The 12,174-nt window shown below is 42.5% G+C and overlaps 1 protein-coding gene across 6 annotated transcripts in view; it reads right to left on the bottom strand.

Moving 5' to 3' along the window:
- Positions 1 to 2,092: 2,092 nt before the first annotated feature.
- The window catches only part of tbc1d30 (TBC1 domain family, member 30), an 83,492-nt gene continuing 73,410 nt past the window's right edge, over positions 2,093 to 12,174 (bottom strand). For 4 of the 6 annotated variants that reach the window (XM_063057768.1, XM_063057770.1, XM_063057772.1 and 1 more), the window contains 4 exons: positions 11,988 to 12,124; positions 7,753 to 7,962; positions 6,250 to 6,321; positions 2,093 to 3,163 (listed from right to left, as the gene is read on the bottom strand). In XM_063057768.1, the coding sequence (XP_062913838.1) occupies positions 2,400 to 3,163; positions 6,250 to 6,321; positions 7,753 to 7,962; positions 11,988 to 12,124 (1,183 nt within the window). In that variant the 3' untranslated portion in view covers positions 2,093 to 2,399. The remainder of the gene's footprint in view (positions 3,164 to 6,249; positions 6,322 to 7,752; positions 7,963 to 11,987; positions 12,125 to 12,174) is intronic. The other 2 variants (XM_063057769.1, XM_063057774.1) reach the window with 1 other exon arrangement.

Below are 12,174 nucleotides of genomic sequence, written 5' to 3'. Positions count from 1 at the left end.
TGGCTCCAGTCCCTTGCTGTGCAAAGGGAAGATGTGCTCTTCAAAGACCTTACTTGACGGCCATTATCTTAACCCTTACCTTGCTGCAACTTCCACAGAATCTTCCTGTTCTGTAAAGCTCAGCTGTCCGGAAGTTACTCTTGCTCATAATCATCAACTTACCATGGCAATTGGCTGCCACTGTATTGGAGTCAACAGAAACAGATGTCTAAGTTGGAATATGTTGCATAATCTGTATCATGTTGCACATTCAGCACTGGTGAACAAAGACAAATTTCACTTTGTATACCTCATTAAGTGATGCATTTACCCAGAAGACATTAAAACAGGAGCCAAATTCCCTTAATAATTGATAGTGAACACATTATCAGAGGTGATTCACAGGTAAGTTAGCAAGCAAATTTTGACAGAGACTGGGAAATAAAAAATATGGTCACCCAAGAAGAAGGTTTAAGGATTTTTTAAAGGATAAAAGATAGGTGAGAATGTGGAGAGATTTAAGAAAGGGATTCTAAACCAGTGGACCTTCGCATTTTGAGATAGAATAGCCAAAATCAGGAATGCTGAAGAGACGAGATTTAAAGGAACGTGGATTTAACAGAGGTTGGAGACTGAGGCCAGAGAATAAACAAGAATGAGAACTTGGTACAAAAATCAATCCGTTATCTATTTGGGAGGCTACGTAAGTTGAGAAATGGGGCAGTGTGGGAGAAGCAGGGAAGAGGACATGAGAGATTCTGCAGATGCTGGAAATCCAGAGCAACACACACAAAATGCTGGAGGAACTCAGGTCAGGTAGTATCCATGGAAAAGAATAAACGGTGGAAGTTCCCAGGCCAAGGCCCTTCTTCAGGACTGGAAAGGAAGGGTGAAGGCACCAGAATAACTAAGTGGGGGTGGGGAAGGAGGACTAGCTAGAGAGGCGTAGGTGAAGCCAGGTGGGTGGGAAAGGTAAAGGGCTGGAGAAGAAGGAATCTGATAGGAGGGGAGAATGGACCATGGGAGAAAGGGAAGAAGGTGGGCACCAGGAGGTGATAGGGATTAGCTAGAAGGTAGAGGATTTTGTGAAAGTTAGTACAAGACCAGTTGGGGATTAGGTACATTTACTGGAACACAATTATTGGCCAGTATCATCATGGTAACTTCCTAAAATATTGCTACAAGTCCTTTTACATCCACCCAGTGGTAGTGCAGGCAGAAGTTTGTTTTAACAGCTGATCCTCCAAAATAAAAATGCCAGCACTTCCAACAATGGAGAAGTTCCTCAGCAGGGCCTAAAAATTTCAGTCCAAAATGTAGTCCTTACCTGATGTGGAATGTGAGCTCCAAGACCTGACTCAGAACAGATAGGAAGGGGGCAGAAAACTGTCAGGTGTAAACAAGGCGAGAATGAAGCTTCAGCACAAGGGGTTGGGCAGATGCTTGAAATCCAGAGTAACACACACAAAATGCTGGAGAACCTCAGAAGGGCAGGCAGCATCTCTGGAGAGGAATGAACGGTCGACACTTTGGGCTGAGACCCTTTATCAAATCCTGACACAGGGTCTCGGCCCGAAACATTGACTGTTTATTTCTCTCCATGAAAGGATCAGGCTTTCAACAGGAAATGGATGGAGTTAAAATACTGCTGGAGGTGGTGCAGAAATATGGCCTTCAAGGTGACACAGGGTCAAATATGATTCCTCTGTTGCAATGGTCTAGGGAGAGCTTGAGAGAGCCTGGCAAGGAATAAAATAATGTCAAAGCAATACCTCTGGAGACCAGCAAAAATGTAAGCATGGTCTTGTACTTTCACAAAGTTCTCTATCTTCTAGCTAGTCCCTATCACCTGCCCTTGGTGCTCCTCCTTCTTCCCTTTCACCTATAATCCACTTTCCTCTCCTATCAGATTCCTTCTTCACCAGCTCTTTACCTGTAGTAGATTCTTAAAATAGTCACAACTTTTCTCTTGGAGGCACCTGGAAAAGCTGAACGTGCAGCACAACAGATATTGGACAAGGTTTTTAACAGAAACCACATCTATTCTGAGATTTTAATCTTTCATGTCTAAATAGGGAAAAGAGTCTTACGTTAAAATTGTAAACAGCAGTGTTTATTGTCACATCGTACAATAGGAATAGACAGGACAATAATTGTGACAAGTTTAAGAATTTCCATTCATAATTTTTGGTTTGCCATTAATTGTCCATTAATATTATATGGCAGTGGCTTTAATATTGGATTATCTTCCAGAAAATGGATTTAATCCAAGAATACCTTGGAATTTGACCTTTTTTTAATAAGTGTTATTTACAAGTAGTAGGTTTTGTAACACTGCACATGATATAAAGTGTCTTCAAACATCTTAATTTAAGCATAAATTATAACAAAATAGTAATCAGTAAATGTCTTTGACGTGTTCACTCCTTCCTGGTCCTGTTCAGTTTGCCATTTCCCGAACCATTTGCGCTTCTGCTCATGTGGGGAAAATGGACAGTTGGGGTCCGCTCAGTCGGGCCGTATAAACCTAAATTTCTTGCCGCTGCTGATCTCCGGGGTGGTTTGACACTGGGAAATGGGCTAAATGTCTGAGACTTCACAGTGCTAATCCTGTGAGTTGAATCTGAAACCCCTTTGTCAGAATCTGAGGAATCAGAAGACCACCTTTGACTTGGTGATGGACTGGGGGACTTCGTTGAAGTTGTGTCAGTTTGGCTTAAATCCAACAACTTTAGCTGATGCTGAATCCCAGTCACATTGTCATTATTATCCCTGTAAACTGGTGTGGAAGACTCCCCATCTCCTTGTGACAATACTCGGTCTTCAACACCCTTAATGTCAGCGTCGGCACTTTCTGCGGAGCTGAGGGATGACTCTTCAACTGACTTTGTATTTTTCTCCTTTGTGACTGGGCCCTGTTCCTCCATTAGCCCAATGGTATCACCGTAGCTCAGCTGGTTCCTGGTTCGCGCAAGGTTTTTTCGATGAACACGGACATGTGTGCGCCATGGCGAGTTTAGCTTTGACTTTGTATCGTCGTGTGGGGCCTTTGATCCAGCCACCTGAAGGACAGCGTTCTTTGTGATCCGGTTAGTGACTTGCAGTTTCTTCCCGAGAAGCAAGTGATTCATCATTGGAGTTTCATTGGTTGCTGAAGGCAGAACAGTGCCGGCAGATCCTTCACCTGTGAAATACACAATAAAGATAAAAAAAAAGCAGCTTAATAATGACAGAGACAGTCGCAGCCTCTTTCTATGGACCACATTTCTTCCAAAGCATTCAGAATATTCAGAGCTGAGACACAAAGTTCTTATTGAACAGCAATTTTAAAAAATCATGGCAATAAATTACCTATTCACTGTGTGACTTTGGTGTAACCTAACAAGTTTTGGATGAACCTTGACTTCATGTTGTTTCACTTTAGCCTAGATCCTGGTGGGCACAAGTCCATTGCATATTGCTCTCTGCAACCCAGCACTACTTAATAGGCTCACTTGACAGGACATATATAGCAAAGAAAATTAAAATTTCAGTGATCCTGTCGTGAGTTTGGGGCAGAGGTGAAACAATTATATTGCAGGTCTAGCCCATGGACTATCTACGTTTAATCCGAACAACAGACAGAAAAACTTTTAAAAAATGAAAATGCATTTTCCAACACTGGCGCCCATCCACTGAAGGAAATCAAAACAGCAGATCATTTTATTTAAAAGTTTTAAAACTACAGTTGCTGGAAACCTAAACAAAAGCAGAAGATTCTGGAGACGTTCAGCAGGTCAGGCTGCGTCTGTGGGATGTTAAGCAGAGTCAACGTTCCGGGTCAGTTTCTAGCCTGATACTTGGATTCAATCTCCCTTCCCATAGGCACAGCCCTGCCTTCTGAGTATCTCCAGAATTTCCTATTTTTGTTTATCATTTTACTCACAAAATAAATATTAAACCGGTTTGCATTTAAGCAGTGTGATAGAGATAAAATCCCAAGTCTGTATATGTTATTCACGGACAAATCCCAGTCTAATTGTAAATAAAAAGTTACAAGTAAATGGGCAAACTGAGGCATACACATCACTGAAACAAAGCTATTTACTCCAAAATATTCAGCCCCTAAATATCACACACAAAATGCTAGAGGAACTCAGCAGGCCAGGCAGCATCTATTGAAAAGAGTCCAGTCAACGTTTCGGACTGAGACCCCTCATCAGGACTGGAAAAAAAAATGAGGAGTCAGACTAATAAACTGGTGGGAGGGGAGAAACGGCCACAAGGTGATAGGTGAAACCTGGGGGGTGAGGGGGAGGGATGTTGATTGGTGAAAGAGATACAGGGCTGGAGAAGGGGGGAATCTGATAGGAGAGAACAGAAGGCCATGGAAGAAAGAAAAGGGGGAGGAGCACCAGAGGGAGGAGATAAGTTGAGAATGGGAAATGGGAATGGGGAACAATGAGGGGGGAGGGGCAGTACTGGAAGTTCAAGAGATCGATGTTCATGCCATCAGGTTGGAGACTACCCAGGTGGAATACAAGGTGTTTACTCCTCCAACCTGAATGTGGCCTCATCATGATAGTAGAAGGGGGCATGGTCTGACATGTTGGGATGGGAATGGGAAGTGGAATTAAAATAGGCGGACACTGGGAGATCACGCTTTTTCTGGTGAATGGAGCATAGGTGCTTGGCAACGCTGTTTTCCAATCTGCGTCTCAAACTTCCGGTTCTGATGGCATGAACATTGATTTCTCGAACTTCTGGTAATGACCCCTGCCTTCACCACTCCCATTTTCCTCTCTCACCTTATCTCCTCCCTCTGGCGCTCCTCCCACTTCCCTTTCTACACGGCCTTCTGTCCTCTCCCATCAGATTCCCCCTTCTCCAGCCCTGTATCTCTTTCACCAATCAACTTCACAGCTCGTTACTTCACCACCCCCTCCCCCGCCCCGGTTTCACCTACCACCTTGTAGTTCTTCCTCTGCCCCACTTTCTTACTCTGTCCTCTCATCTTTTTTTTCCAATCCTGATGAAGGGTTTCAGCTCAAAACATCAACTGTACTCTTTTCCATACATGCTGCCTGGCCTGCTGCGTTCCTCCAGCATTTTGTGTTGCTTGGATTTCCAGTATCTGCAAATCTTCTCTTGTTTGTGATTAGCCTCTAAATATATCATGCTATGAAGAAACAAACAATTTTTTTTCTCATAAAATATTTTTCTCTTTCATAAGTATTATTTAGTTTGAGTACTGTAGAAATAGTGACTACGATCTATTAATCGGGATTGGGATTAATAGACTGTGGTTTTTCCTATAATTTCCTAATTGCAGGATCTTTGACCATTTCACAATAGATAGAATTGCGGAGAAGATTTTTGTTTAATATGATTGGCAGTTATTTTAAAACAGTGATATTTGATGACATCGTCATTTATACTTTTCATCAGAAAAAGCGGGATTAATGGTGTTAAACACTTAAAGGGCTTTCAATAAATGCTTCATGTTGCACAGATGCAGAATGTTTCTTTCTGTTGTAATCTGCATAACTCTAGTTTCAGACAAAAGTGGCAAGATAGTAGCTTTGATCGCCATCTATTCTGGCCAGACTTTGATAGGTGAAAAGTCAAAAGGTAAGACCCAACTTCCCATGGGAACGGAAAAAAGTGAAGAAATGCTTGCATGTTAATATTCTTCTGTGACAGAATATGCAGTAAATGATGAGTGCATACATAGAACAGGAAGCTGAATTATAAGAGAGGCTATTTATGCCCAAAGTGCTTTAGGATTTGAATAAGAATTCCAGATGACGAAGTGCAAAGAGTACCACTCTTTCATGAAAGTTCAAACAATTTAAATATGTTAAAAGGTAGTTTTGAAGAGGTGACATAGTTTGCCAATTTATCAATGGAAATCTATTATTTTTCTTTGACTAACTTTCTTTATGAAACTATGCTCATACAGAGTTGGCAATAACAATAGAGGGAAGCAGTTAACATTTTTCTTAATTATCTCCCCTTGGATCTACTGTACTGGTGCCTATCATCTTGGAAAAGCTGAAGAGATATTTGTAGCACTTATGTTGTAATTTTAGTAGGCTTTGATATTTATTCTGCTGGTACAACTAGCTCTATAAAAAAGACACCATGTTGCTGAAAAATAGAAGGAGAAGAAGACATTATAATTAAATAAAAACATTAATCTACACAAGGGTGTTAGTATATTTAGTACCTCAGTACATTAGTACATTATGGAGAAACCATGAATGAAAAATAAAATCATAAGACACTAACTTCTTCCAATAGTATTATTCATCTGGTCCCTAGGATCTGGGGTGATCCCAGGATTCATTTCATTTTCTGTTCCTAATAAAAGAAACACAACATTTTAAAACTGTAAAAATGAGTTAGTCTTCACAGAATTTGCATCGCTGGTAAATTGATACAAAATCTTTAAGATATTAGATTGGTTTTATAGTTAATGATGACCTTGTTCCAACTGTGTGTTTCTCTGTTAGCTGATAATTAGTGTGTTAGCAGTTTGATTTTATTTTGCTGCCAACTGTCGCAGGATTGAAAGAAGATGCGGGAAGTTGTAAACTCAGTCAGCTCCATCATGAACACTAGACTCCATAGCATCTTGGACATCTTCAAGGAACAAGGCCTCAAAAAGGTGGTGTCCATCATTAAGGACCCCCATCACCCAGGATGTGCCCTGTTCTCATTGCTACCAGTAGGAAGGAGGTACAGAAGCCTGAAGACACATGCTCAAATGATTCAGGACCAGCTTCTTCCTCTCTGCCTTCCGATTTCCCAATAGACATTGAACCTATGTCTATTCAACAAATTTCAGGACATATGCTGGTGACATTAAACTTGATTCTGACTCTGATGTTTTGCACTGTATGCCTCCCCCAAAGCAACAAATTTCATGATGGGCGGGCCATGTTGTTTACATATTTGACACCAGACTGTCATTAAAGACACGCTATTCTTCTCTACTCAGGTCTTTTCTCCTTGGAGCAACGGAGGATGAGAGGTGACCTGATAGAAGTGTAGAAGATCATGAGGGCCATTGATCATGTGGATAGCCAGAGGCTTTCTCCCAAGGCTGAAATGGCTAACATGAGGGGGCATAGTTTTAAGCTGCTTGGAAATAGGTACTGAGGGAATGTCAGGGGTAAGTTCACACAGAGAGTAATGGGTGTGTAGAATGCACTGCTAGCGGCGGTCGTGGAAGTGGATACAATCGGGTCCTTTAACAGCCTCTTAGATAGGTACATGGAGCTTAGAAAAATAGAGGGCTATGCGCTAGGGAAATTCTAGGCAGTTTCTAGAGTAGGTTACATGGTCGGCACAACATTGTGGGCCGAAGGGCCTGTAATGTGCTGTAAATTTCTATGTTCTATGTTCTATGTACTCCCAGCTCCACTGGGGCAAGAGATTCTCAGAAAGATAGAGGACACAGTTTGAAGATTTCTCACAGTCTGCTTCAAGTAGAGTAATTTTCCCGCTGACACATGCGGAATCCTGGCCCAAAAAACCTTCAAAATGCAGAAGCAGCATTTAAGATGGCACCAGACACACAGGTAAGTGGTGGGAAGAGCAGAGTACCTCTCTATTTACCCACCCCACCAAGCAACTCCTGCCCCACTCGTCCGCGAGTCCCACACTGGCCTCAGCAGCCACCTCCGAACCCTACACTATCAGGGTGGAAGCAAATCCTTCTCGAGGGAAGGTGAAGAGGAAAGGAATATGGTTCTGGAAATGCAGCTGGGTTTCTGAATGATACAATACCTGCTTTGATGAAAATGAGATGAGCCTGTTGCTGCTGCTGCTTCTTCTTTATCCTAATGTATTGTTGCTTCAGCGCATTGATGTCAGTCGTCATACGCTCCATCATCATGCTGTTAAAAACAGACTGGTGCTCACTCCGGCCCGCATCTATCGCCCCAGGGCTGAGCTCAGCGATGTTACTCGACTTCAGGATCTGCTCATCCTGCTGATCTACAGGAAACACAAATCAGAACATGGAGAGGCTTTAAATGTTTCATGTTAAACATTAGATCTCATATTATATATGCCTGCAGGTTAAATGGAAAGACAAACCAATAATGTGTGAGGTGTCTGTCAATGTTTCATTCAGATAACAGACAAGGGTGAGTAAAAACATCAAATCTGGTAGTGTACAAGTTGCACATTGTCATGTGTGTATGGGGGGGTTTAGTTTACTTATAGGTCAAAGGCCGTTTCTACTCTGCTGGTCGTCAATTGGCCCATTTAAAGGATGCAGCTGCTCTTTCCTATTGGTTCCCATTGGTTGCCACGGCACCGGTGTCCAGTTTCAGGCACCTTGCCTTTGTCTTCCAGGCACTGATTTTCTCACGAATGTCGCAACCAGTGCTGAGGAACCACTGGGGAAGAATGCTCCAGATTTAGGAGGGCCCTCACGCCCTCTTAGCAAAGTATCTGTTGAATTTTAGCTTCGTAGTTCTATGACTTGGGAGGGGGTTACTTAGATATTTGGTCTCATGTTTTACTGTTTGTAAATAAATAATAAATGTGCTTATTCATAGTTAGTGTCTTCTGCCTCACTCACCAAACCCGTGAACATGTTTCCACGTAACACATATTGTAACACAAGTTGGTACTAATGAGAAAACTGGATTAACAAGACTAAAAGCAAATCTACATAAAATAACTACCTTTATAAAGGCATGTTTAAGCACTTCACCTATTAGAAATTAACAGGGTATTTGGAAATTAAACTCTCAATACATATTTTAAATGCTAAAAAATAGTGGCATCGGATTTTTGCTTACACATTGGATGATAATGACCAACTCAACTGAATAGAAATATTTTGAACCTGAGAAAATCTGCAGATGCTGGAAATCCAAAGCAACACACACAAAATGCTGGAGGAACTCAGCAGGCCAGGCAGCATCTATGTAAACGAGTAAACAGTGGACATTTCAGGCCAAAACCCTTCACCAGGACTGAGAAAGAAGGGGGAAGAATCCCCAGATTATTTTGGAACTCCCTGCCAACTTGCCATCACTAGGACTACGTCAATTCAAGAAGCTGATCACCAACACATTATTGTAGGAAATAAGGAATTAGGAATGCACAACAAATGCGAGCCTAGACTCTGGTGCCTGTGTCCTGAAAAGACAATAAAAGGGCCCATCTACTGGTAGCTGTCATTTGTTGCTTCACTGCTTCAGGGTGCTTCTTTCTGTGAAAGAGATTCGACAAAGCGTAAGCAATTTACCACCCTGAAACAAGTTGAATTGATATAATGGTTGGAAATATCCTCTGCGGAGTTTAGGGTAGTCAAACCCTAGGCAAAGAGCTTCCTCCGAGTTTATTTAAACTCCCCCCATCCTCTATTCCGCAGTTTGACCTTTTACCTCTTCAAAGCTGCCTATCACTTCCCCCTGGGTCTCCTCCTCCTTCCCTTTCTCCGATGGTCCACTCTCCTCTCCTATCAGATTCCTTCTTCTCCAGCCCTTAACCTTTCCCACCCACCTGGCTTCACCTATCACCTACTTGTTAGCCTCCTTCAAAAATGATGGCAGAATATTGTATTAATGGTAAGACTCTTGGCAGTGTGGAGGATCAGAGGGATCTTGGGGTCAGAGTCCATAGGATGTTCAAAGCAGCTGCGCAGGTTGACACTGTGGTTAAGAAGGCATACGGTGCATTGGCCTTCATTAATCGTGGAATTGAATTTAAGAGCCAAGAGGTAGTGTTGCAGCTATATTGGACCCTAGTCAGACCCCAGTTGCAGTACTGTGCTCAATTCTGGTCGCCTCACTACAGGAAGGATGTGGAAGCCATAGAAAGGGTGCAGAGGAGATCTACAAGGATGTTGCCTGGATTGGGGAGCATGCCGTATGAAAACAGGTTGAGTGAACTCAGCTTTTTCTCCTTGGAGCAACGGAGGATGAGAGGTGACCTGATAGAGGTGTTTAAGATGATGAGAGGCATTGATTGTGTGGTTTTTTCCCAAGGCTGAAATGGTTGCCACAAGAGGACACAGGTTTAAGGTGCTGGGGAGTAGGTACAGAGGAGATGTCAGGGGTAAGTTTTTTTTTAATGCAGAGAGTGGTGAGTGCGTGGAATGGGCTGCCGGCAACGGTGCTGGAAGCGCAAACAATAGGGTCTTTTAAGAGACTTTTGTATAGGTACATGGAGCTTAGAAAAATAGAGGGCTATGGGTAAGCCTAGTAATTTCTAAGGTGGGGACATGTTCAGCACAACTTTGTGAGCTGAAGGGCCTGTATTGTGCTGTAGGTTTTCTATGTTTCTATGTTTCCCCTCCCCCTATCTTTTTATTCTGGCTTCTTCCCCGCTTCCCCCGAAGAAGGGTTTCAGCTCGAAACGTCAACTGTGTCTTTATTTTCATGGGTGCTGCCTGACCTGATCTTGCTTTGGATTTCCAGCACCCGCAGACGTTCTTGTGTTTGTTTGTTTATTTATTTATTGAGCTACGCGCAGAATAAGCCATTCTGGCCCAAACACCCAATTTAACCCTAGCCTAATCATGGGACAATTTACAATGACCAATTAACCTACCAGCTGGTACGTCCTTGGACTGTGGGAGGAAACTGGAGCACCCAGAGGAAACCTACACAGTCATGGGGAGACCATACAAATTTCTTAGAGACAGCGGCAGAGATTGAGCGCAGCTTGCTGCTACTGTAAAATATTGTGCTAATCGTTATGCTACCATGCTGCTTCTCCGATGAATTCTGCTTCTCTGCTGCAACTAACATGAGAATCCAGCCGCACACATTAACACCGTTATGACCAACACGCGGTAAAGTTTTTTAAAAATTTATTTACAGTGGTGTGAATTCAAGGGTGCAGAGAGCAATGTAAATTAACCCTTCACATCTAACACAGTGCAGGATACGTAGGCCTTGGGATGAGTCCAAAGTAATCGAGGTGGATGTGTTTCCGAGAGACAGTCAGCCAGATGGTACTTCTCACAACAACAGAAGCTGCTGCAGTTACAGAGTGTTACTAGGTTCAGAACATCTTCCTCATGGACACCCCTATATACAAACTAAAGCCTGATTTATACTTCTGCGCACGGGCTACGCCGTAGCGAGCATGCGTTGGTGTGTCTGCGTCGCTCTGCAATTCGGCAGTGGGGTTTCTATGCCACTGCGTTGAGTTTCTTCGTGAGAGACATGGACGAGGAAATGCATTTGGAATATTTTCGGATGTTGGCAGATAGATTTGACAATTTGGTTCATCGTCTCCAACCATTAATTTGGCATCAGTGTACAGACACGGCGCAGAAAAGCAACAGGAAATGCGTAGGAGGAAATGTGATGCTACCAAGCGGACCAATCACAGTTGTTGCGGTCAGCATTGCCGCGACGCGCAAGTTACTTTTTTGGGGAGGTGCACGTCACCCTACGTCATAGGGTACGCAGTACCTACAGCATAGATTTGACGCAGAAGTATAAATCAGGTTTAACTCCCATAATATCATTAAGTTAAAAACCTCAATGCATGTTCATACATTTATTCCTTGAAATGGGAGAACTATTTTCCTTTCTTCATTTTTTAAAAAAAATTTATGTGCTTTTGACGTCATTTATTATAATCGGGTACAGATGTGATTACCATATGAAGTGATTTTTGTGTATTTTAGTGCTTATGAAGAAAATTTGACTGTAAAAACAGATCCTGTACATTACCAGTGTACGGCCTGTATTCTTGCCAATCAGAAGGCCATGTCAAGAATCATAAGTGTGGCGAACGCATTGTTTTCCTGCAAGCAACTTAATTAAAAAATACATATGCCAAGAGTCATCGGGTGATGGATAATTAAAGCCCATTCCACAAAGAAGCAAAGCACAGCAGCAAACACTCGGATGCTGAAGAGAAATAAGCCACATTTACCACCCCCAGGGTTGCTCCTGACCAATGCCACTTTGTGGTGTTCTAACAAAATGCTCTTCATTTAAAAGAAACAATAAAAAAAGCATATGAAAATACACGTTACAGATTACCTTTGACTTGCTTCTGGTACTTCTGCAATTCTGGTACAAGAAGGCTGAACGGTCCCAGACAACCAACTGCTGAAGCTATTGCATCTTCATCATCCAAATCAATCTCTTCATCGCTGTCCTTGGTTTTATTGAGACTCCTGGATTGAGGGTTATGGGAGAGAAAGAAAGTTCAGTTCAATAAACACAG

The sequence above is a fragment of the Mobula hypostoma genome, chromosome 9, assembly GCF_963921235.1.
Source record: "Mobula hypostoma chromosome 9, sMobHyp1.1, whole genome shotgun sequence".
Taxonomy (NCBI): Eukaryota; Metazoa; Chordata; class Chondrichthyes; order Myliobatiformes; family Myliobatidae; genus Mobula; species Mobula hypostoma.
This window is presented reverse-complemented; position numbering and strand designations above follow the sequence as displayed.